General features: G+C 41.8%; 1 protein-coding gene across 3 annotated transcripts in view; it reads right to left on the minus strand.

Annotated features, from left to right (window-relative positions):
• Window positions 1-26,525, minus strand: part of LOC112572197 (cardioacceleratory peptide receptor-like) — a 67,419-nt gene extending 40,894 nt beyond the window's left edge. For all 3 annotated transcript variants that reach the window (XM_025251776.1, XM_025251768.1, XM_025251784.1), the window contains exon 1: window positions 25,205-26,525. In XM_025251776.1, the coding sequence (XP_025107561.1) occupies window positions 25,205-25,315 (111 nt within the window). In that variant the 5' untranslated portion in view covers window positions 25,316-26,525. The remainder of the gene's footprint in view (window positions 1-25,204) is intronic.
• Between the last annotated feature and the right edge of the window lie 1,254 nt (window positions 26,526-27,779).

Consider the following 27,779-nt stretch of genomic DNA (forward strand, 5'->3'; position numbering starts at 1 on the left):
TTGAAGACTGAAAATCTGAAAACTTTATTCTTCCCTTTGTTAGCCGCTAACATGACGAGTTTACATAGAAGGCAAAACCTGCTCTTTGACCTTTCAAACTATATTTGGCACACTGAAATACGCATGTACACACATAAATATTTACTTGCTATCTATCTCATCTCGGAACACACATCGTTCATCGAGGCTAAATGCACGAGGGCTCGTTACTTCATAATCATTTGCTATCTGTGTCCTCGGAGAAAACACTTGAATGATGAATGTATTGAAAAATAAAAATCGTGAAGACAGCTAAAACAATTATATAAATGCAACTGCAGAAACAAGGATTTTTTTTTTTTTGGCGCCCAGGGGGAGACACTTCTTATCGCGAACTGCTCCCTGTGGAGCTTGGTCTCCATCACTAGAGAGCTCCACAAATACTCAGTTCTCACGCTGTCCACATCATCACAATGAGCTCCACTCACAGGCGTAACATTCTCACCAAACACAGAGCTTTTTTTCTGATAGCCTCCCCATTAGTGAGTATTCTGTCCTCCCAATGGACATCGCTTATCGTCTCTGATATCCCATCTACAGACTCTCCGTGATGAAAGGTTTCATTTCTCGAGCGCCCCACTCACTCCTACGGAGACTCTCCCCATGAGCAGTTCTCACTGACTGGCTGTGGGTCTGAGATGGCTGGCAGCAGGCTGAAGCCTCATCTTAATCTGATTTTGCGCCCGAGAACAAGCTGCCACATTTGCATTCTGCATCAGCTTTTCAAATGCTCTCAACCTTTAGTCTTCCTAATCTGTTTTCTCAGCCTCCTTGTGCATCGAGGAACGAGCTCAATCTTACCTGCTTTTTTTTCTTTATGTAAAGCTGTTGGCAGACACATGACACGCAGGAAAGGAATGGGAAAACGAAATATTTTACTTCTTTATCTCATATAAGAGGCGTTTTACAAAACAATTTCTCTGCACGGCCTACGGCCACCATTTTTTTAAAATTGTTGTTAACATCATCTTCATGACCGGAATATGTACAAAAGGAATCTTAATAATATCTTCACAGCAAATCAGGTGGTATCTCAAATATTTTGTGGTTTCAGTATTTAAACACAGGGAGAGACGGGTGTGGGGAAGTCGGAGATGGAGCAAGATGCAGACTCCACTCCCAACGTGCCTCCCAGACATGTCGAGTCCAGTTTAGCCGGACCGTCCTCCACCCCATCCATATCCTAAGGCAAGTATTTTCCATGCACGACTGGGAACAGTCTGCAAGCGACACTTAAGTCTGCTTAATATAGTTTCCATCAGAGGGGACTAGGTGTGACAGCAGCCAGAGCACTCCTCCAGGCTGGTCACTTCAGGTCAGCTCAAAAACCATGATACTGGATGTTGTTCTCTGCAAATCTGTCATGGCAAGCTTTTTTTGTGTGTTGAATAAAGAAAACAAAACAAATTACATCAAACTTTGAACATGTAGATAAAATAGTGTCTGAAACCACAATACACATGGGTTTCACTTTGGTCCTTACACTAGGGTTGTACTAGGGTTGTATTTCTCGACGCCTGAAAAATATTGTGTTTATTAATAACTCTGTCACTACTAAATCTTGTGTTCAGACTGGAATAAACAAGTGATTATTTTAAAGGCAGTTTACATTTATATGAAAAGACATTTATGTAAGCAGATTTATTGCATCTGAAATACATTCGTGTTGTCCATCTAACAAAATGTCGCAGTCGGTTGTCACACAAACAACAACACACTTTGACAGAGAAAGAATTGTGAGAGAAGGTCACCAGGTGTCACAGAAATATATCAACTGCAGAGGCAACAAATACCGAGTAACTATTCGCACATCTTCAAAACACATACACACACAATTACCCGTTCCAAATGGAAATTTTAAATGCTTAACTTGACTGAGAAGACGAATGGCTCCCACTGGGACTTATGACATTTCCCGCTGCTTGTTGTGGAACCTCGTCCCTGTGGAGATGCTCTTTGTGGTGGGACAGAGGTGGAGCTGGTGCTGTGGTGTGCAGGCGGCTACAACTCTCGCAATCTCATTAGGGTGAGCATCGTTACTTAGTTTCAGGAAAAAAGAAACGAGGTTTGGAAAATTGGTTTGCATGGCCTTGGTGCTTCGTCTATACAAAGCTTGATAAGAGGAAATCTGATTGCTTTCGGACCTGGATACCACAACACAGAGAAGCCACAAATAGCTATTTTATCTTGTCATAGCTAGACATAGCTATGTCTGGCTTCTCTGGACTCTGTAATCTAGGTCTGAATGGAAACTGTTAATTAGCTTGGAATTGTTTTAGTCAAAAGAATGAAACTTACTGTGATTTTTATACATTTACACAGGTTCGTGGTTTGTTTTGAAAGAGTTATTTTCGACTAGTGCGATGAAAGGACAATATACAAAAAGAAGGTCAAGGATTTCAAACTCCAGTTCTGGCCAACGACTACAAGCAGACTATGTCACAGAACTCGGGGTTGTAACAGAAAATCTCATCATCAGCTTTGGTACAAAATACAAGCCACTCGTATTTCCCATTCTGCTCATAGAGGGTGAAACAGAATGAGTTTATCTAATGTCTCACAAACAGCGATGAGGTGAAGGTACTATACTTGGTCCTGGTCTGACCATCAACCACCATGAAGACTTGTCTAGGACCATCCAAACCACACTTGAAGACCCTGTTCGTTGGCAGAAGAACAGGCCGGCCATCGGGTAAAAAATTCTCTACAAGCCGCATCTCCTAGCCTCAGCTCTTTAAATAATAAAAAAATAACAATGAAGAAACCTGTCAGCTGCCGTCTGCTTCCATTCCACTATCCAGCTCCCCTGGAGACACTCCAGGTCTCTCATACCGGAGTTTTTGTTCCCGCACGAACAGTCATATTGAAAATCTTTTTTTTTTTTAAATTTATTTTACTCAAGGCTGCTTTTAAAAAGAAGAAAAGCAAACGAGGGCAAGCCCCTCGGGCATCGCCATTATGCAGCAGAAATTATCTTCTTTTTGTCTAAATGTGAACACCTATCTGTGGGGTTGGCCAGGTGAAGCAAGGATGAAGAATCAGGTAGTCGTGGACTGAACTTGTTATTAAGGTCCTGATCTCCGCTGTCGTTTCTAATTAAGTTGACTTTGTGGGTGGATCTTGTCTCCTAATGACACTCCTGTTTTCGCCCACATATTTTCTGTGACTATTTTAGTTGGTATGTCGGTCAGACAGTTAGGTAAGCTTTTACTTTACTTTCAGCCTTTTTTTACGAGAAAGACAAAATATTGTTAACACAGCTTTGTTCCAAAGCGGTGATGAATGGTGAATTGAAGAAGGTATATGGAACAAATGATTATAAGGCTACCAATTTACCCAAAACGTCGGTAAATATACTTTGTCTGTCTGTCTGTCCGTCCGTCCGTCCGTCCGTCCGTCCGTCTGTCTGTCTGCAAGCGTGTGCGTTAGCTGGCTGGCTATTTTTCTCAGTAAACTCTGTTTTTCTTGGTCAACATTCCTAAAGTCAAAATTGTCTTTCACTAAATACTAGAAGCTGCTTTTTTGAAAACTCTAGCGATAGGCTTGCAGTGTTGGTCCGACCAGGTTCCAGACTTAGCTAATATGGCCGGCCTCGTTCGATGAACCGTTTGGAAATAGGCTCAAGCTGTGTGTTTGCGAGGAACCGAGGTAAGCCCGCGGAGATGTTGACCGGATTTGAACCCGAGGGCAAAGAAATCTTAGTAAATTACTTAATAACAGAGCCATGTTTCCTTTCCATTTTAAAACTGACTTGCTAAAAGAGTTAGTAAGAGAGATTGAAGAGAAAAGAAAGTGAGAGACGCCAATACCAATAAAAGAGTGAAAGAGGAAAGAGAGTGAAGGCAAGAATGACAGAGAGAGATAAAGAGAGATTGACTATGTTACTTGTGTGCGTGCGTGCGTATTTGTGTGTGTGCGGACGAATGCCCCATCTGTGCGTTATATTTTGAGAATAAGATTGAGAGGATCTCAAACAGCAGCCTGTGGGAAAGAACTAACCAGTCAAGACATCAAAAAGCGCAAGTGGGGCTGGATAGGACAGTGAATTGGATGCGATCAGATTCTTAATTATTTATTCTAAACAACACAATGAATTCTGTCGATCTTTTAACTCGTCTTTCTTTGTCAGTGACATTTATATAGTTTACCAAATGCTGGTGTTCAAAATGCCTTGACTAGATTTAGATAAGTGATCTCACACAGCAAGAGAGAGAGAAAAAGACATCCAGGAAAGAAAGATAAATGCATAAACAAGCAACAAGAAATATTGAAATGACAGGCGTGTAAGCAGAAGAACAAAGAGAAAAAGTCAAAAGACAAATGTACAAACAGATAGGCTAGTCATGCAGTCTGAGAAAGTGTAACTCTATAAAAGCTAATTAAAAGCCAAAAATAAAACCCTGAATGAAATACTGACTAGCTAGCTTGCTGCTTCAGAACACGATTAATGAAGATTAGGATTGAAGAAAATACAGAGAGACAGTTTAGCCATCCAGCTTATTAGAGAGATCGTCGACAGCTTGCATCACAAAGCTTCTCTTTCATCAACCCATAATAAATCTTTGTAGCAGCTACTGGATACTCCAAAGCTTGAAACTGAAGATCTTCTTCAGCTTTGCTTGTCTCCTCCGCGCAGATCACGCATGCGCACTTGGCAGGCAAGCTGCAGAAGAGCCCTATCTTCCCCACTATCCTCTCCCCTATCCTCCCGCTTTCCCCTCTCCCCGCTCTCCCCTCTCCCCCTCCCCAAGCTTTCTGACGAGAAGCGAGACAGGGAAAGAGTTGACCCACTGACCCCTTGCTCCTGCAACTGTAATGATGGTCTGCTGCCCAGCTACTTCCTGTCCTTTGTCCTCATCCTTCTCAGGACAGTTTACACCACCAAGCGTCCATCCCAGTGACAGTCCACAGAGCAAACAACTTGTTTGACAATATTTATTTGTCTTTTAACTCAACGATTAAATTGAAATGTATAAGCACAAGACAAGTCTTTCTTTTCTGTATCTTAAACTACAGATTTCAAAAATGGTTTCAATATTGTCCTGAGGATTTTAATAAATCACATACAGATATATTAATATGTGTACATAATACATACGTATTTGTGAAAGTACTCATATATATTTACTCACGCAGACATGTACATAGATACGTAGGTCTCAGATCAATAAAGAACAAGTTTCTTCTCCTAGAGACAAACATTATTTTATTCCTTCCAGTCCTCACTGGAAGGAAGGTCGGGGTGAAAAAGAGATAACGTACAAAAGATCTCCATCATATTTTAATTGGACACTTTCTGGTTAAAGGCGGGGCCAAAACAACCATTTATCTTCTTTATTTCCTCTGAAGCCTCGCCAAAAAGATCGAACACTTCGTCAAAAAAATAATGAACTTTATTTAGAAGAGTTCTGGATGAGTGAGGAAGGGGGAGGAGACGAGAGGAGGTCTCTGTAGTCACGGGAGACTAACAGAATACTACTAGAGATTTGTTTATAATGTATATCAGATTAGTAGAGAAATTAGTTTAACCCATATAGCCTTTGACAGATGAAGAAGACAGACGAAGAAATGGGTAGAAAACCAAAAAAAGATTGGTCTGTCATCCAGCGTCCCCCTAGAGACTGACCGAGAGCCAAGAAAATTGCAATTATTTAGAAGTGACCTGGTCAGAAACGCTAAAGCTATCAGTGAGTATAGATATATAGATGTCGTGTCCAACTTCAGTGTTGGCCATGTTGTGCAAGTCGAGACTGCAGTCTTCACCAAGATCATGTTCCAGAAGCCAGGCACAGACCCAAGCATCCATTATTGCTGATGACATACAGACACCGACACCGGAGAAGACACAGGACAACGAAGCATGCAAGATGCCCATCGCAGACACCACAAACGGAAATACAGAGCACCTCCCTGGGGACCATCCTTCTCCACAGCCTCCATCTCACTTCTTCCTCAGAAACATTTTGTTTTCAGAATTTTCTCTTCATCACCTTAGTGAAGAGTGGTAACTTTGGTTTTGGTTTTGTTTTCTGTTGGTTTTTTTTTTTTTAATAATTGATTTCAAAAACGGAAGTTGAAACATTTCAAGAAGATGAACATAGATATAGAGAAAGGTAGATGGTGTGCTAGATCGTCTGACTTCGATGACCCTTTGGCGCCCTTGAAGTGTAGTAATACAAAACTCTTGTCACCACCTCAGATCTTGAGGCTTGACTGCGATATTTCACACACACACACTTACACTGTCAGCATGTAGTCCCTTAGAGTCATCTCTAGATGCTTTAGCTTTGGTCGATATCAAAAAAAATGAAGATATCGTATGTCCCAAGAAAGGGAAAGGAGAAATTTTTGTTTTACTCCGGGCCAACAACTAAAGGCGTTATCATGGCAAAGCTACCGACTTGGTAACCGAGGCAAGATTTGAACCTTGGATGTCACACTGTCGTCGTGACAGGCACTAGCCATTGCGCCACCAAACCTCCCCATTGCCAGGAGAAACGAAAAATATGTTGCAATATTTGTGATAGCAAATATCAACATAAAATGAAGACCTTACTATCTGGGTTGGGAAATGTGAAAGATTATATTATGAGGGTTAGGATAGATGCAGGCTCCGTGCACCTCATGACATTGCCACAAAAAAAAATTCACAATCTAAAAGATGAAAGCAGCTGGAAGCTTTCTAAGCCCAAGATATGAGAGAATATATGGAATATTAGCATCCGCACAAAGGAACTGAGGAGTCATTTTAAGTCATAAAGTGTCTGAAGCAGACATCATAACAAACACTGGGTATCTCCTCATCTCTTGTCTCTTGTAATATCCATTTCACAAAAGAACTGTTGATAACTTTTTTTAAATTTTAACAATTTTTTCGAGTCTAAAGATATATTAGTAGAAAACACGATTTATGATTTCTGGCCTAGGTGATGACTGGACACATTGTAAATGACATTTAAGTCAAGAATCAAATGATGGTTCTCTTGTCTGGTTTGGCGATTGGATGATGAGTGAGTTGACCAATGGCATACCAAGATTATGTTGGTGGGTAGCAGGAGTTGAACCCTATCCCCCACGTGCTCGGTTCGCCGTGGCAAGTGTTCGCATTGTCGTAAAAGGCAAAAACATGACAACAACCGTTTTTCAGAAATATACATTTATTTTAGCAGAGAATTGAGATAGGTACTGATGCAACCCCAGAACAATAAACCAGTATTTGTTTGTCCTCAGTCAAGTGTCTTCCATATCTCATCCTTACAAGTGTCAACTTAGAATTCTGTGGAGTCTTTAGACGGAGACAAATCTCTGTTCTCATGGGAAGTTCTCGAGGCCAATGGTACCCTCTCCCCTTTCACCATAAATACGTTTCTTCAACGGTTTTGTGTTCAGCTTGTGTTTCGACCCTTAGACAGTCCTATCAGCGTCCGTCCTCATTTTCTGTGAGCAGCAAACGAAGCAAAGTCTGATGAATTATCTGACAGTGACCTCCAGGGTTGAAAGAGAACTCGGGACTAAGAAAGAAAATAACAGCCTCTGGTCATCTTGTGCCCACGCAAAAGCTTCGCTGTCCACCTCTTGGTATGGGGGAGACACCTCAGTGTCAGTAGAAGTTTCTCTTGTGACCACTTTCTCGCATTCCAATTATTGTCAACACCGGGCAGTCACTAAATACTGAGCGGATGATTAATGCACAACAACGAGAATATAGCTGTTAATATTTTGTGAAGGTTTTGGTACATTGCATGTCCAGCACCTGGTAACCCCAGGTTAAACACCTGGTAACCCCATGAACCCCACTAGGTTACCTGTCTATTTTTAACAAATATCTAGAATTTAATCTCATTTTGTGAGAATATTAAATTTTTAATACGCGGCACTGCATAAAAATAAAGATACTGGATATTAAAATGACAGATGGCTTGACCCTAATAATAGCTGATGGCTTCTTTTTGTGTTTCTTCTTGTAATAACTGACCTGTCAGCACTGAGAAGCGATTTTAGACATTTGAGAATAAATGTCTGAGGAAGCTGCACCGGATGTGGTATAGGGAATATAAAAACATTGAATTTCTACGAAGCACGAAGACTGGAATCGCTGATGGCAACAGTCAAGCAGAGTAGGATGGTCTGGTTCGGCCACGTGACCCTGCAAGAATAATTTGTGGAAGATTGTCATTCAAGGTACCGTGGAGAGAGGTCATCGCCGGGGTGACCAGAGGAAGAGCGGGTTTACAAATGACAAAGAGTGGACTGGTCGTCCCGTGCGGGAACTCTTCTCTGTCTCTCCAGACAGGCGTGAGAGGCGAGCTTCGACAGATGGACATTCGCTCCCACCAACACTGGTACCAGTCAATGAAAAGCAAGATGGAGAACTGAACTGCAATGCAAAAGATTGTCTTGATGGTGGATGTTGAGGTAACTAGGTGATTTTTGAAAACTCCAGGTAACATTTGTCTTTAGTCAGACGGACAGTTGTATCGTCCTATACAGAGTAGGAATATGAAAACCCTTCCTGTTTGTCCTACATGCACTATGGCGTTAAGAACAACAAAATAATAATAATGAGGATTTATCTATCTCCTTTCCAAAGATTTGCTCACAGCGCTTTACATAAATGATACATAGACTAAATCATCAACAACCATGCACCCATATAATAGACTTCTACAACATACACTCACTCATACACAAAGTAAAATTACAGACACACGTTATGCAAGCTCGGGGTCAGGACAGGGTCACACACAGACCAATATTCAGTAAAAATTTAATTGTTGGGCAGAGCTAGTAAACAATATCACTACCAATATCGAACGATATCGAACTACGGAAACAGTTATAAAACAGCTCGCCAAACCAAAAATCTATTCTAAAGTTAAACGGAAGCAAAACGAGATGTGGAGGACACGGTTTTTACGTGCGAGGGGGAAATGAAGCACGAGCGGGACCATGGAGGAGAGTTTTATCACGTGTAAACCTCGCTCCCTCCATACAGCCTGCTACCCAACACTGCTCATTCCTGGGCTGGCTTTACATTTTAAGCCTGGGTGATAACAAAGGAGACACGTTATTTCGCGATGAGGACGGGGATTGAATTCCCGCACACAATGATCCAGAGTCGGAGGATTATGAGGGAAAATGGTGCGCCGGCCGCCATGCTTGCAATTTTGTCTCCGTCACAAGGGAGCGAGCAAAATGGAATCATCCGCTGCCACCGGAGTGGTTTTATTCCGAGGGTTCTGGGTCCCCCCAACCCCAGCCTCTTCCTTCTGAAGATAGAGACTTCTGGAAGTCCTTCACCGAGGCCGCTTCGATGCAAGCAAACTCACACAAGACAATGCTTCACAAGACTTCACCTCTCTCCTTCCTCTAAAAGACAGACAAATTTAATAAATGCATTTTCATGTACTAAATACTGACGGGTAAACTATCGCCAAGACTCTCTCTACTATGTTCCTCCAATAACTCTAGAACCTCTCCAAAACTGAATATTCCCTTTCCTAGACCTTTTTAAATCAAGTTTGAAATACTCAGGGAGCGGGCTATGGAACAGCCTCCCTCTCCATCATAAGCAGACGAACTCCCTGAACTGCTGTCGAAGCTCCATCTATCTAAATACTTTCAAGACAAATAGATGAGGCCTCTAGAGATTCCTTCCAACTCCAGGAAACCTTGTTAATATATACGTATACATATTCTGTTTCTTAACCACAACTTTTGTACATATCCACCTTCCTTTATGTTTACTAAAAATTATTCTATAATTCTTAATTACTTCATTTACGTAGTTAATTTTCTTCCCTGTAAAGGTTTAAATGGAAAAAATCATTTTCTTGCTAATTTCACCTCTTGTAAATAAAGAATTGTCATTGTCATTGTCATTGTCATTGTCATTGTCAATACAGACCTCATCCCTCACACATACACAGAGTGAAACAGAGAGACAGAGACACAATTGTTTTTTACAATTTATTAATAAAACGGGTTTATTTATTTATTTACTTATTTTTATGTAGTTTTTGTAAACTTTTTTTACTCTATTGGAAAGATTATTTTCCCATTGTATATCCCATACTAATTCTTCAGTCGGTGATCAATATTTTAATATTTTCCTTAACTCCATTTTTTTATCTAGACCGTCGTTCCGGTGATTGCGCTGAGGAATTCGTCGAGCGAGGCGAAGTCACGCGCGGCCTAATCCCAGAAGATGCAATTTCTGCTCGGAATGTTCTGGATGTGTGAGGACACGCTCCATGTCGCCTGCATCAGCAGCAGCCTGTAGAAAGCCGCCATGCTGCCAACGATCTTAATGGCCTGCGGCGATTTTCTCCGAGACTTCCTGCATTCAAGATGAAATTTCCGGGCATCTCTAGTGACCGTCTCACCCACTTACTTCAGAAAAATATAGCTACGCATGCGTAAAAGCGCGAGTAATGCCTGTGAAAGGGTTCAATGCGAGGCTGGCTGTGACCTCATTACTGTCGCACGTGCTGGTGGTGACCTCGTGACCTTCCATTTTGCTTGACGTAAGTCTCAGTTTTTCAGATGGGTGCTTGATGGTGGCGAGGGGAAGTGATTACGAACCGATCTCTCCTCCCATTAAATGTGTTCTGCCGTCCTTCTTTTAATATGTGTTTTAAATATATTTATTTGCCTATTTTCTGATGTTATCTGAGAAACTGAAGACTAATGAGCTTTAGAATAATAGTCTTGAATTCCACAGTGTTCTAGTACCTTCGTCAGAAAGACTGGTCCTTCTCTGTAAACAGTCTAGTGGAAATTCCAGGCAATTATCTCCCCTCAGTGTGGAGTAGTCGTCCCTAATGGGTGCTGGTCACGTTAGTTCTGTTGGTAAGAATAACACTCTCGGCAGATTGCATGGTGTTTATATTCGCCAAAAGGATCAGATTTATCAAAATCATCACATTAGGAATAGACGAAGCTCTCTGCGGCTGATGAAAAAAGTTTATTGCACTGGCTTGTTCAAAATAATTCACCACAAACCCGTCCATTTCAGGGATTGGCTCTCCGTCTCCATAGTAATAAAAAGTTTATTATCAAAATAGCGCGTAAAACAAGAATTCATATTAAAAATATAAAGATTGCCATCCTTGTATTACAGCTAGCAGCCATCTATACAAGGGTTCGGAAACTAGTTGATCCAGTCCACACACCTCAGTAAATCTGGAAGTAAGTTTTATAGTAACATCGTTATTATTATTTTATTATTTTATTATTATTATTTTTTATTATTATTATTATTATTATTATTATTAAAAAGTTTTTCTCAATAAGAATGTTCGTAAAGTGAATGTCACTGAGTGCGTATGATTATTGCTATTATTTTCTGACCCTCTGCACTCTGCTCCATTACTTTTCTTTACTGCTTTTGTGTAGTTGCGAACCTTGTCGATGTGGATCCCAAGATATGGGCGATTATATTCCTCGTTCTCCACGAATTTATCGCCATTGCCTGTAAGCTGAGTATGATGGCCCACAGTTTTATCAGTCCATTCTTCTTCCTGAAGTTGATGGACTGATGGCTCGGATACTGGAATGTACTGCGGACATGAAGACTTAGATGACACAACCGACTATAACAAAACGACATGACTGACTGTTGCTCACTTATTCAAAGAAATTTCTTGTATTTTTTGTATTCTGTTTTCACTAAACAACCTTCTATCCTCCTTTCTCTTCTTTCTGGTATTTGTAAATGTCGTTCGCGATCAGTCTGACTTTCCAGCATCTTATATCTTATGTCTGCACCGTTGGTTACCTTCAGTTATAAAGGATTAGTTCCGTTTATCATTATGTGACCACCTATTCTACCAAAGGATTAGTTTGTGCTTTCATGCTGTCGTGAATGAAATACTGTAGTTCTCTTTCCACTGGCACTCCCGAGTATATTCTTGGTAGACTTCAAAGAATCCAGGACAATAGGTCGTCTAAATCTTGAAATATCCATTGTACCTTCTCTTCACTGACTGACCCTTGCTGACAGAGTAGTCTACAAACTAGCCACATTGACCTCTTCCACTGTTTCTGGCACCGGCACTTGGTCCTGTCTGAGCTCCTCACATCTGGCACCGTATTACTGCTCCGTCATTCTTCTGACACTCGGCTTCTTCTTCCTTCTCAGGCAAAAACCATTAATTTACAACAAAATACTCGCCAGCAAATTATCTACATCCTTCACACATCTTTGACCTCCTTTAAATCCAAACTAGACTTACTTTTTTTCAAAATGAGTCATTTCACCCAGCCAAGCTGTTGTTTGTCCACATTAGGTCCACCTTCTTGGTTATTTGTGAAACACTTTGAACATAGCTTTTGAAAAAGGATATAATTATTATTAGTAGCACTATTATTATTATCATATTAAATTATTAATTATTTAATATTATATGTTATTATTATATTAAAATCAGCATACGTGTGTGTATGTGTGAGTGTGAATTTTGGTGAAAATTGGTGAATGTGTGTATGTGTATGTGCATGTCAATATGAATGTCAAAGTATAGAGAATGAAAAATATATACACGTGTGAGAGAGAGTGAGATAAGGGGAGTATGTGCGGGTGGGATTGTGTATTTGTGCATTTGTCCGAGTTGTGACACTGCCGTGTGTATAATTAACTTCGATCAGCTCAGATCAATGGCGCATACAGTCCAGAAACATCTCCTTCCTTCAGACGCAAGGCCGCTAATGGAGACAAGCAGCTCGATGTCCACCTGACAATGATGACCCCCTTACTGCGAGTTACAAGCCAACGTTTGTCACTCACGAAATCGCAGCACTTTGATACCCAAGCACTTTGATACCCGAGTCCTTTTTGGCAGCTGCATGTTCCGAGTGAAGTGCTTCTAAGGGCAAAGCAAGACCGGAAGTGCTTCCTTCCCGTCGTCCGCTACATCTAACATCAGCTTCTTTGAGGAATTCTTGCCGTTTCTTTCCATAATTCCTTTCCTCACCTTAAAGCTCTCAATCCAAAGTGTTGGCATTTGAAAATTGTCCTCTAGTTTGATATGGAAATATGTTGATATGGAGGAAAGTGTCCACGTTGCATGTCATAAAAATTCTGTTTCATCTCATCCAGTTAAGGACACGTGAAAGCAATACGAAAATGTTTAGGAGGTACCAGATACAGTCACCACCATTCCAAAACTTCTAAAGACACGGTTGTCACCCTAGGCAACTATTTTGACATGTTTTTTTTAACGTTGCTTCTGTTTAAGACGTTTGACAAATAAAAATATCATCTATTTGGCACCCACGCCCAAACCGACAAAGAAACTTTAAAAGATGGCAGTCCATCACGGAGGTTCATAGTCGATTCGCCACATATCATTTAACGGTCGCGACATGAAAAGGTCAAAAGCCAGGTGCGTGTAAAGAACTCGTGGTGTGAGGTCTGGATGCCTATAAAGCCGCGAGACACGAAATGTGTTCTTTTTAGGATGGATGTCCACCCGACGCTGGAATGTTTGATGGCACGTCCTCGACTTCGCTCAAATATCTCAAAAACACTAGACAGACAGATTGATTGACGGACGAACAGGCAAAGGTATCGAATAAAAAAAATCATCAAACAAGATCTGTCGAACCTTCGTGATAGCAACAGAAGTACCTCTTGGAAGGACAAACGTGATACAGTTTGGTCTAATTGCAGGATTTGTTGTCGGCTTTGATGTCATCAAACATATTTGGTACGAGTGTGGAGAGAGAGAGAGAGGGAGAGACAGAGAAATTCCAGACGGCTATATAATACAGTAAAGACAGCGACGAAAAGAATTCCGCTGGAGTATTTGGGTGGAGTTGATGCCATCACGCAATTTGCTAGAGGCTGCAGTCTGATTGGTGGACATCCAAGCCCAAGGAAAGAGGGAGCGAAACAGTTACGTTTGTCGAGGAAGGGAGGAAGGGGAATATCTATGCAGCAGACGATAGGTAGAAATGTGATCTTCTGCAAGTTGATGGAATTTAGCGACTGACGACAAAGACAAATGAGATAGACAAAAGATGAAAGAGGGAAAAAGACTGTCCAAACAAATTGCACAGGTGCCTTGGATCAATGCAATCGTCATCTCGCCTGGTTTTTATTTCGTGGAAGAAAAGATGACCACAGGGCCACAGATGGCTGAACGAACATCGATATAAGATGCTAATATCTAGGTGTCAAAACTCCAAAAAGACAAGGACATTGTCTCCTAACGAGGACGACAGTGAGAAGGAACAGCCACGGACATTCGACCTCATACACTCTGGAATAGGCATGACAAGGTAGATATATTTTTTTGAGTGGTAAAAATGTAGCCAGTCATAAAAATATTCTCTAACAAACACAATTTGTACTTTTACACGACAAGCTTCGAAAATCACTATCCACCAAGCAAAGAAGGATCATCATCATCACTGTCGTCAATTACAACAGTAGATCGTCATACATTATGATTCAAAGTATGTGTATCGATATTTTGATGGAAGACGAACAACAGCTGTGTGACAGGAATGGCAGGCAAACACACAAACACACACTGACAAAAACTAAAATGTTCCGCCAGACGAACCAACTCACAGCTCATGCTCTCAGTCCAGTCCTGTGTAACCATGTGCGAGGTTCAGGTCTCGGCAGGCGGAACTTTTTTCCCGGATACTGTGATCAAACCTTTTGTCACGATCAGCAAATGTTCTGACGCCCAAGGCCGCGGGTAACGGTAAAAGCTTTGAATAATAGCATGGGGTGATGGTTTGAACCACTCTTGTGGGAGGTGAGGAGAGTGCTTGCCAGCACCAATGATGGTGAACTCCTGTTTCCATGAACACCTAGCTTCGAAATCGAAAAAGTATTTAAAGAGTGAAGTAGACTCATCTCTCCATCTGTCGCTATGTTTGAATTATTGACTGAAATAAAATTGAGGGAAATAAAATATTTACATGTGTTGGCACGAATGACAATTAGAACTCTGTTTTTTTTTTTGTTTTGTTTTTTTGTATGGTACTCCAACATCATTAACTACATGGGATGAAAAAGACTACACAAACCTATGAAAAACAGTCAGAAAAAAAAGAAAAAATAGGATGAAACTTGAGAGACTAACTGTAATACAGGAAGGAAAGTAAATAATATCTTCGTTAATATAAATGCAATTTCCGGGCATGTATGAGTTCACCTCACATATCATACATGGCCGTGATAGATGATGGTTGTTCTCCCTTCTCATCGATGTATTTCTTGCCGTGAACCTATCTACGTGACCCGGATGTACTAATGAAGTGTCGCATACATATTTTATACCTGCCAAGCAGCTCAAACCTTCATTTTCGCAATCTCCGATTCTTGTAGAGGCTTTAATTATGCTGGCTTCCGTGTCAAGAGGTGTTCTTTGTACGCTTTCAATCTCTTGCTGATCAAACCCGTATTTTTTTAATTAAACTATTTTTGTTTTCACAATTTTAAGGTCTTTCATCGAGGCAGGCAACAGCATGAAATTAAATTTGGTTTTAGTTCTGTTCGACCTGCCTCCAGTCTTCAATCGACAGGTCGTGGAAATAACGAGCAAGATTCGTGGATTGATGGTTCGCGGTCATCTTTTTTGTGCCTCAAGGAACTGTCCATCGCTTTACACCCAAACCCTGGGAGGATTTTCTGGGGAATTTTTTTTCTTTATCGTGCAACTCTGTGCTGAGCACGTTTCTTGATTTTGTGGTCTGAGTCCCGTCGGTGTGACAAGAGTATAAAGTGTTTTCATCACACTAGAGAGCTTCTCAGTCTCTGTGCTAGGGACAGACATCGCAAAGCCGCAAACGACGATTGACATGCTGATGGGAGGTTTAGGAGGGAGCAACACTGTTTAATGTTTTACATTCGAGCCAACAGTTATGGATATATCATGGCAGAGCATCCATCTCTATAAACAGATGCCTCATGCAGAAAAAGAACAGAAAAACAGTGTGCCCGAGACGAGATCTGAACCCAGGACATCCAACCAATTTAGACATGGGAAGGTGCTCTAGTTACAGTAAAGTTAAAAATAAAAGTAGAACAAGTTTGTTGTAAAGCGCAAAGTTAAGATGTACATTAGCACGTCAAAGGAAGGAAAATATATATATATACACTACAAAACAAACAACAAACTTTCATCAAAAATAATCATGTGTGTATCTACATCACACACACACCACTGACACTTCATCTGAGGTTGAGCAGCTGGACCGCAGATGGTACAAACGATTTCAGGTGTCGGTTACTTTTGTATGATGGCATGGAACAGCGTTCACCTGAGCTGAGTAATACAAATCCTCTCGATGGTAATGTTCAGGTATTGGACAAAACGTTGATGACAATGTAGGTAAAAATGTACACGAGAATACAGACAGCGACAAAAAAGACGCTGTATATAACTATGTAGATGTGCTTCGTGATCAGGTAGATGACGATGTAGATGACGTATGTAGCACGGTTGGCGACGATGTTGCTGACTTTGCAGATGACGATAGAGGACATTACAGACGATGATTTAGTGTTCGTAGTAACGATGTAGATGACGTAGGATGACGATGTAGATGAAGGAAGTGATTATGGAAACACAGTAGTAGTATGACAGTGTAGACTACAACGCAGAGGACACTGTAGGTGGCGCTGCACATCATCGACCACGTGACAAGCGAGTGAAGGGACCTGGAGTACTTACACAATGACCCGGAACTACGCTGCGGTCTCGCGTGGTTTGCGCCGGCGGATGTATCGGGGATCGATAACAGACTAATTGCCTCCCACCCTCACCCCAACCCCCCCCGTCATGCTGTCGTGTCTGTGGTCGTCGTTGTTGCTTCCTCCTCCTTCACTGTCTCCCACTCCATGAAACTACAGTTTGGATAGGCAATGAATGCTTCCCTTCTAGTCTGTCTGTCAGTCTGTCCGTCTGTCGATCCGTTGTCAATTTTATTTCATCATTCAGCAATCTGTCAATCCAAGTTGCAATGACAGAGGATCTACATTTGAACTATTTTTTTTTTCTTCCAGTTCACAACAGTTTAATAAGGGGATGAAGGTGGTAGTTTTGGTTAGTTTTGTACATAGAGGTTAAACTACTTTATTGTTTAATTTTATCTTTTCATTTAATTCGTTTGACTCATAAGACACGCAGTAGTTCATCTATATTTAAATATATGTTTATGACTCTTTTACCATATGTTTATATGACATAATTACTATCACAGTTCCATGTCCATTACAACAATGCCAATAGGATAATACTCTGTGCTCTTAAAAAATGTCGAGCTTCTATCCGACAGTTATCCCTGGGCTTAGGACCTGTCGGCCATGTGGAAACACCTGTCTCATTGAAACTCGTTCCCAACACATTCATCGGGATTAAGTCTTCTTAACTCGTCTCCGTTATATTTCTTTGTAGGTTAGCGAAGCACGATCCCTTTGTAGCAACAAACTTAACTAAACTTTGTAAACTTTTAAGTTTACTCTTTAAAAAATCTGCTTCCGGAGAAGCTGGTTGCCCACCCGCTCCTCGTTCATTGTCTGTGTCAATGTACCGGCAGCTACATCCACAAAGCGGGGGAGGACAGGTCTGGACAGGTCGGCTCGCTCGAGGACGTCCATGCTGGAGGCCCAGTGTTCACAGCTGCCGAGGTTCCAGACGATGCTAAGACCAGTCATCGATCAAACCACGTGATTTGCGTGTGGTCTGCAGGTTCTCGTCGGCAGATATCGCAGGAAGTCGGTCCTTGCATTTTGCTTTGTGCACCTGGACCACAGCGGGGTGGCGGGCAGCTCCCTGGACTGTCTATGAAGCCTCCACCAAGACATTTTCTACAAAACATGGCGACCTTGGCATCAGGGAACGTGAAGGAGCGATTAGAGAAATGGAAAGGGGATGAAACTCTGCTTGTTACTGTGAATAGGGATTTCCGGATTGTTTTATGACATCCGTATTACCTCAGCATAACAAGAAGAAATAACTTTTGATTAAAATAACGTGAAACGAAATATTTCTGCTGCTTTTGCATTGTTAATGTTTGATTCCACCACTGAAACAGTCACGTGTCCTGAAGAGAGAAGGGGAGGAAAAAAGGAGAGATTGAAAGAGGAAAATGTTAGTGTGAGAGGGAGAGAGAGAGAACGAGGGATGTACACAGCACAAGCTTAGTCCTCATGGGCGTCATGGCTCTGATGATCATCACGCGATTTCCCTATGGAGGGACGGCTTCCAAATGAAGAGCTAATTCACAGCGAAATAATCAACTTTAGGACCTGTTACAGATAGGAAAAAAGAGTAAACATTGGTTGTGGGTGTTGCTCGTGGTGTTAATGTTGATGTTGTGGGTGCTGTTGGTGTTTTACGCCGTTTTCCCTACTTTGTATAGAACACAAATTTCAGCCACTTGTACAGGAACATGTAAAAAAATAACTTACACATGGAAATCAATATTAAAAAATATTTTGAGTGTTGGCGAAATTGTTGTAGTGCAGTGGTAAGTGTGGAGATTAGGTGAACTTTGATTAGCTAACATTTTCTGCTCTATTCGTGTAGAGAGACCATTCTGCATCCTGGTCTTCTGGTGTCATCCCTACAAACAGCTGTCACCCCAGGGCATAGACCGTGTGTTCCGGGAGGAACTCGAGGCCCACAATCCACGAGTTACCTCGAGTTTATTGACACCCGTACGACACCCGGCTGCTCAAAAAAAAAACGACTCATTCTGTCCGCTGTTACATACATTGTAACAGCCGTCAGGGATTCTACATGATTCATTCACTTATGTGCTCTTACATGCGCCACGATGGCTATCCCCTGCCCCCAGTGAGATCACGAAAGGGGAAGAAGAAGAAATGCATTCTAGTCATAAACCTTGATTGACCTCCGCCACCATGTAACCTCCGCGCTCTGCGTCGTCCCTTTATGACAGTTTGCCCTCTGACCTTCTACCGTCCTCCCATGATGCCTTGAGCACTCTACAGCCTTCTGTCAGGGTTTTGACAATCGATTAATAACTTAATATATCTGGTATACAAACAAATAATTCATGAATACAATATTTGAAAAGGTCGTTTTCCCAGCTATGAATACATTGTCTCAGCTGCAGACACAGAAATCACTCCATCAACTACCAAAAAAATTCAAGAAAAAATATATATATATATACAATACAAAGCTCATAACTCTTCTGAAGGCAATGAGGCAGACGATGGTTGCCCTTTTTGCTATGTCGTGAAATATGCAGTTTTGTGGATGAGCGACATCTTTACAAGGTTTAGCAAAGGACGACACGATTGAGGAGTGTGAGATACGATTTGCCTAAAGGCACACAGATCAGTAACAAAACGTCACTTCCGCTAGCACAATTATCGTCCCTGCTCAGTTTCTTCAGAGTTGTCCCTCGCGGGCAATGGCTTAGCACATCGTCTGTCAGAGCAGCTTAAGCTGATGTTTCTTTCATCCCTATTAGTAAGATCATCCTTGTTTTTTCTTAGCTTTATTTTGTTTTATTTATCTCGGATAGGTAAACTGCGCGACAGGAAGTCTTCTAGACGATGATTATTATTGCGAAACAAAGACGACAGAAGCAATTAGGAAAAGGAATGATCAGTGTCGGGTCGTTATGTTGCCAGGTCCTGATCTGTCTAACTCTTGGTGCTCTTTGATCCCATGGCAGAGGTATTCAAAGCTGGGTTTTATAAAAGAAATTAATCATGAAACTGTATGCGGTTTTCTTGCACATATTTCTTGTCAATGAGGATCAAAATACCGCAGATAAGGCGCCTGAGACATTTAGTCGATGAAGAAGGAGACAACAGGATCCAGAGATCGAAAATCAGTTTAAAATAATGGCAGGTGGCTAGACAATAGCACTGATAAACAAAACTCATTAGACACAAAATGCGGTCAACATTCACGGGCACCGACAAAAAGAAGAAAGAAACAAAAGACAGACGAAAGAAAGAGACTTCACTCTCTGGCCAGTTAAGGTAAGGACCACAATCATTTAAGATGTGATGGTACGGTTTAATTTCAATATTTTCAATATCAGAATTTTATCTAGCACTTCCATAACACGGATGCCATCGAGAAAAAACGTTCAAAAAAGTTGTCGATTTATTCGACAAGGGAAAAAAAAACAATTAAGTGCTTAGCATCCCAATCCTCTAGTAATTGCGCCATCTAGGAAATTTCCTCCCACTTCTCAAAGGACCCCCTACTGCTAACCGCATCCCCTCACTCGTCCTCGTTCCTCCACTGTCACGTGACTGCAGTCAATCAATTCAGTGGGTGAAACCGATGATCGTGACCCGAGTCCTGGAAGGAAAAATGAGTCGTGATTTCCTTCCCAAGCCACACAAGTCTTCAGGGAAGCCGGTGTCTGGCTCCATTACTACTCACTTCTGTCACATGACAAACTGTTTGCGTGTCTGAATAATTATATTTCGAGGTGATGAATGGACGGTAGGTAAAAACTAGTATCAGCTTGTTGTGGACACGAGACTTCTCCCTACTGCTCAAATGCAAGCTTGTCTTTCATCATCGACAAGACAGAAAGATAATAATACATCGTCTTGTGGTGGTGTCACATCCAACTCTAATGAACAGTCTGGCAACAATGGCTTTTCTCTGACAGAATATGGCGAGTCCGTTTCTTCATGGGTCTGGTCTGAAATAATCTGGTCTTGGTGGTTAATCAAAGTTTTATATGGGAACCCAGGAGATTGGTTTTGGGGAGTCGATACAAATTTTGTCGTCACACTTGTGAGTTACAAGAATTATTAATCTGAGTATTGTTTTTAGATAGAAAATGCTGCTTTTTTCAGAGAGTAATTAATAAATTTGTAATGGGAATATGTGTAGAGTCTGTGAGCTTTGTGCCGGATGAGTGAGTTTTAGTGGACAGAATGAGAGAGAGAGGGAAAAAACGCTTTTCAAGGTGTTCCAGTATTTTAAATCAATCATTCTGTGCGTGGGAAAGCGGCAGGTATTTTAAAAATCAAACGTACCAGAAGAACTTTGGGAACGGAAGGTTCTAACCCACTCTTTATTGCAGCGAATTTTTTTCTACTTGTTAGAATCAGCATGACACCAGACAACTTAAATACACGATTGCACAACCAGGACACGGCATCTGCTTTAAGCATCTTGTGATCCTGCAGTGAGCAGTGAACATTGTGTGTTTTTGTTTGTTTTTTCTTCTTTTTTTTTTTTTTTCATCTATTATTCACTTTCTGCTCTCCGTGATGTTTCTCGGAAGACGACTACACCAACGCTCGTCCAGTACATACTCAGAAGCACAAAGAACGGTCTGTACATGCTGACATGTTGAGAAAGATGATGCTGTTACAGGCGATATGGATGATGATCATTTTTAATGACGACCAGATTCTTTTGAAACCTACGATTGCAATCGATCCCTTGTCCATTATTAAACACGACTGATATGCTTGTTCTGAACAAGCGGCAGACACCGACAGGGTCCAGCAGCCTCCATTACTAGAGATTGACACAACGACCACATCTCTGTGCAAGCTTCAATCCTGAAGCTCCCCGTGTTCACTTTGTTCACCTTTCGATTCTTATTTGCTTTGCTTGCTTCTCCTCCCTTCTCTCTATCTCGGTTGTTCTCTCAAATGAGTTCACAACATACGCTCGATATTTGTAATATTCATGTAAGAGTCATTAAATATATAATTGAGTTTCATTACTAAGCTTCTGCATGCACTGTTGGGGACAGAAGAATATGGGGGAGAAAAATCAGCACTGCGCATGCTCAGAAATAAAAGTCTATACTCAGCATCGTTCGCGCATGCGTGCTTGTCATTCTGGAGCATTGCAAGAGGCTCACGATGTCCAGGCTCGTGGCTGTGAGCTAGTTGTGATTTCCTTTATTGCATGGTAGAGCTTATGAGCTTCCTGCGGCTCACCTTTCCACAACCCCAGGACATACAGCCATGAAGCTAAGTTGAAAAATTAATGGCATTGCCTAAGTGTTCTCTTCTAATATGGATATAGTTTGCTGAAAGTTAATTCTGAGGGTAGAACGGGTGGGATAACCCATCATACCACTCACCCCTTCGAGGCCTGTAATTTCTTCCCCTCCCTCTCTCTCACTCACAATCAAGCACCCAGCTACCTCTCTCTCTCTCTCACACACAATCAAGCACCCAGCTACCTCTCTCTCACACACACGCGAGATGTATCCCTGAGGCCATCGTCATTTTTATTTTTAAGGTGAAGTTCCCCAGTAAGCAGTAAATGTGATAAATCACAGAAATGATCAGGGAATATGCCTGCAAGACTCCAGTCCCATCTTTACAGTTATTAACATTCAGGAGACAGTCCTTGGAGACCGAGCAGTACTCATTCCACTGAGAGCAGCTGGCAAAACAGTTGTCATCGTTGCTCAAGTGCCGACAACGATGGTCAGACGCCAGCCAAGCACGCGGTGACAGGACCGCTCGATGACACTGGCAAAGCTCATCCTCCAGGTGCATGCTGGGAGGAGGTAATAAAGAACACCTCAGGGAGCTGTCTGCTGCTGCTGCTGCTGCTTCGTGGCATTTTCTGGTGGCCTGCTGCACGAAGTCTTCAGCCGACACACAAATACATGGATAAGAGCGCGAGACAAGACCACCGCCATGCACCGGGCCCCTGTCCCCGGCTGTCCCCATAGGCGTGCCTGCGGGATTTCTGTCTTTGTGTTTCTTTTTTTCTCTCCATCTACCTCTGTTTCTGCAATTGTCTGCATCTGAGAGCAAGTAGAATATCTATGGTTCGTTTTCCTAAATGGCGTTGGTGGAAATATTAGACCACCGGCTGGGAGAGGGCAACTGAGGGCAACCCTTTCATGGGCTTGTTCTTGCCTGTTGGTCTACAAAGGGCACTACGGACCATTTATCTCTCTCTTTAGAGTCTTTTTTTTTTCGTTTTCCAATCTTCTCTACATCTATTTCTTGTATCATTAAACTAAGACCTGCTAATGGACAGCAAACTGCTCTCAATGACCTGAAGACGAAACAAACCTTCCATCCTACCAACAAGCAAACAAACCATCTTGCCAATCAATTAACTGATCAAATGTGTTCATCGTGAAAATTCACGAGTAGATAATTGCTCATATTGTTCCTGCCCAATCAAATTGGTTTTTCTCTGCGTCTAGGGACGATTAGAATACACCATTCCTCATTATATTGCAGAAATCCTTGAATGGTAATCTATACATGAACACATTGCACGAGATATCGAAATGAATGTTACACTTTTCTTTATGAGTTCTGTTCTTATTCTTCCCCCTTCTCTAACAACAGCACATACCTCCTATCTCTCTGGCACACAGACACACAGACAGACAGAAAGAAAGAGCATTCTGTTTCTCTAGCTTCCGCTGAATACAAGTTCGTTCACACCTAATACCACTTCTGTCCCTAGTTTTGATGGTCACCGAATTTTCTCTTTATTAAAAGAACAAAATGGTAGGGTCAGCATCCCACGATTCACGAGCATGTCATACAAAAGATATTTTAATTTCCATCCTTGTTGTTGATGGCTGTTTTCGTGGGGTCAGCTTAACATTCGCAGAAGCACAAAGGATAAAAGACGAGGATGCTGCCGAACTTTCCGGAGATTAATGTCTGTAAGCCATGTTTTACATCCTCTCCTCAGATCACATGTCGTTTAAAAATAACACAGATGATTATTATTTTCTAAACTTGTAAGTGCAAAACTTCGAAAAGTGCGTCGAACTTTGTAAGAAAAGTTTAAAAAGTTCCAACAAAGCAAAAAGTTTTGAAAACAATTGGTTTCCAATTAAGTGCAATAAAGATAGTTCGGTGTAAAGTTTATTTCAGAGATCACCAGGAAACGAAAACTTTAAACTCATCATTTCTTGTGCTGTAATTGAATTCGAATACATTTTCTTTTTAATCTCTCACTCTTTGCAGCCATTTTTAATGACTTAAAGAGTTCTTTCCCGGTCCTGTATATAATTATTTCCAAAAAAATTCGGCTGATATCCTTTAATGTGTTAAAAGTGGTGAAACACGGTATCACAGGGTCAAACTCCCGACTCAGCAACAAACTCACAGAGGGTAGGAGAGGGAGAGGTTGGTGAAATCACTCATGTGTGACTCACAACAGTCAGTTGGCTGAGGTCTAAGAACCACGCAGCAGATGACTGCACGGAGCTACAAAGCTCAAACGGTGCCTAAAGAGTTCATATTGTTTATAATGATAATGAAGGCATAAATTTAAAACAAAAAGCAGCATGGCATTCCGCCGTTTTGCTTGCGGTGACAACAACAACCCACGACAAACACTGCAAAACTCTTCGAGGTTAAAAAAAAAGACGAAACATCTTGCACAAGTTTATGCTTCCAACATACAGCGAGCATCAATTAGTCTGTTGTTCACTCTGGTCGATAGAAAGAGTCACGACTTCTGTAGAAACCTCCACCAGTCTCTTGCCAACGGAAGTTCGGGGAAGACCGTCAGACATTTTCTCTTTGCATCCATCGCACAATGAAGCAAGGAGAGGCGGAAAATTGAAAATGAAGAAAGGAAACCTGTGGCGCGTTGATTTTCTGCCTCGTGGGCGTTTTCAAAGAAAAAAAACCCAGAGAAGATAATAACAGAGCATCTTTGTTAGTCCAGAACAATGCATGAATGCACCGCACTGTAAATTGAAGCCTCAATACACAAATGTGCTGCACGTGACCCGCGCGTGCGCCGGCATTTTACAGCTCGCGGGAGTAACATGTAGAGCAGGATGTCTTCAATTGCTTCCTCCCTAAATTTTCCTTATTTATTTCTGTTTTATCTTTCCATTAATCATTTCTATCTGCCTCTTTTCTTTCGTTCTTTTCCCCTCTGTGTGTGTATGTGTGTGCGGGCGTGAGTGTATACATATGGACATTCTAAAATCTAAATATATTTGAATTAATATACGCACACTTACGCAAATACACACAGATAAATATATACAGGTACGAGCACACACACACACACACACACACATATATATTCATACATATATGCAGCCATGAGTATTCTCTCACTCCCTTTCGTTGTATTTTTCTTTCTTTCTTTCTTTCTTTCTTTCTTTCTTTCTTTCTTTCTTTTCTTTTCTTTCTTTCTTTGCAACCGTTTGTTCGTTCATTTCTTACCTTGTAGAAGTCATACATGCTGTGTGTCTCGTTGATGAACTCGTCTAGAGTGTAATTGTAGTCATCGAGGAGGTCCCTCTCATCGTCCTGAACTGAGAATCCGTCTCCCATAGCGACCACTGACGAGAAGCCAAGAACACGTGTCCTGCTGTAAGGTAAACTTTCAGTCTTCTGAACGCGTTTAACTAACGAAGTCTTGTGAAACTCGTCGGTGACTGAGCGAGAATCGACCCAGCTGCTACCACCTGCACCAGTGTGGTGACGTCACCGCCATCTCGCAGTTATTACATTAAACACACACACAGCCAGACAACTCTCTGCTTCCTGGTTGCAGTTCACATCAGGCGTTCATCTGCCACCATTCACATTTAAATCGTTGTAAAGTTTGTTTCAATACAGTCCTCACAGGTGCGCCGATAAAATAGCAGATGCGAGTGCTATCACTTGTTTGTGGTCACGTGATCAGCCCTCTGAACCTGTTTGTCCACCAAGAAAAACACCAACGGTTGAGAAGCAGCTTGCCGGATGTTCCTATTTCGTTTTCTAAAGAACTGTGCGCTCCTTCTATTCGAAGATCTCTGAATGGAGAACAGTTTTAAAAAGTACAGGATACAACAACCACGCAGGATATCATTCCACTGAAACCAATGAGAATCGATAACCTCTCTGCAATTCCTCCAGACCTTTTTTTCGAAAAGCTGTAAAACTTCAGAATTGCTTTTTGTTTGTTTTATCTTTCTGAAATCTGTCCTAGAATATTTGTTTCAAACGCATGTCAAAAGACTCATTTTACCTTGAAACACTGTCCGAGCTTTATATTCGATTATTCCGCTTTATAGCTTTTGTTTGTTTGTTTTACACAACACAGTTTTCACACTTTGTCAGCATCAGCGGCTCACCACGGTGCTTGTTGGGTGGCTTCTGACTATCGATGGACATGGGGTGGGCCCCGACTCACAACAACTAGCATAGGCCTTGCATTTGTTGTATCCGCGCAGCGACCTCCACGACTGGAGCCGCCGGCGAAGCTGTGGTGATGGAGAGTGTGGGAGTGTGTGTGTGTGGCAGGGGGCCATTGGCCCGTTCGTCAACATCTTACATCCAATGGAATCACGGCAGTGGAGGTGAGGTGACAACTTTACGGTACATCTGAAGCTGGTGAAGATCCCCGATACAGAGTGTGATGGCCAGAGCGAGGCTCGCTGGCCCTCGTGACTAGTCTTTCGAGAAGGGGGGAGCTTGTTCCCAACAGTGCGATGGCTCGCAGCTGGATGCAACGAAAACATGAATGGAGAATTCCTCCCCCTACACACACTCATCCACCCACACACACTCACGCCCACTGCGAGTTACGGCCTTGAGACCACTTCTGGAATTAATAATGGGTCAGAAGTGGCTTCTTGGTGGCGGGAGAGACTCTGGGATATTTTTATTTTTTATTTCTTCCACAGCTGTGTTGGCTCTGACTTCGTCAAAGAACATGGGAAGAGGATGGAAGCGCGACAGTTGTGTCCAATATTGCTTGCATCTTCCTTTTCTATGGTCATATCAGTCCTATCTTCTCGCTTTTCTTGTCCATGATATCGCTATCAAGAGTCTCGCACGGTGGACGAACTATTCAAAAGGAGTCTATGGCACCAAGGGATGGGAGGTTGAGGGGATCAGAAGTGCTCCCAGGCCTCCCGACATCCAGAGAAGAGAAAGCAAAGCTTGAGGTGAGGTAAGCGGCGGATGCACGTACGGTGTTGCAGTGGTCGTGGTCGCAGGCTGGAGTTCCTGGCGGAGCACGACTTGCCGTCCTGTGGGTATTCGTCAAGAATTGTGTGAGTTTTCAGATACCAGTTCTCGCATGGTTCCCGATTCCCATTTGTGTCTTTTTTCATAGGGTCTGTTTACATGGGATGACTGTAAACACCAATTTTCTCCTCCTCTCACAGAGTGTCCCTTATTCCTATTTTGCTAGTTCTCATTATTCTTTGCATCAGTTTTCATAAGATGCCATTTTCTATGTAAGCTATTCTAATTTTCACCAGATCTCATGTGGTCCAGATTCTGATTTGTACTACTTCTCGCACGATTTCGTTTTTATTTCTCTTTGATATGGGACGGTGACATATGCAAATAAACAAGAGACAGTCATAAATCATCTTTTTTTGGCAATGCATCTGGGACTTCTCTGCTCTATTCATGACATTTCTCAACCCTGTTCAGCCACTCAAATTTCTAGATGCATTTGTGAATGACAAAGGATAATATCCCTGCAACCTGCATTCTGATCCATTAGGGGTGAAAACAGTGTGCGAGGTCGGTTTCCACTAAAAGCAATTATCACAGGAGCAAAGGATTCCATCCTCCCGAGATCTTTGAAATCGTCTGGTGGGAGAAATACTCTCATCAAAAATTAATCGCATCGAAAACCTGACCTCTGAACTTGAAAATCATTCTTTCTTTAAAGAGAAGGGTTTGAGATATCAAAGAATATCAAAAAAGTCGAAAGGTTCCAGCAGGGGCTGATGATGTATTCAAGGAATTTGTTATGGATTGAGCATTTCAATGTGCCGCGCCGTGGTTGTAG

This window comes from Pomacea canaliculata, linkage group LG1, assembly GCF_003073045.1.
Source record: "Pomacea canaliculata isolate SZHN2017 linkage group LG1, ASM307304v1, whole genome shotgun sequence".
In the NCBI taxonomy this organism is placed as follows: Eukaryota; Metazoa; Mollusca; class Gastropoda; order Architaenioglossa; family Ampullariidae; genus Pomacea; species Pomacea canaliculata.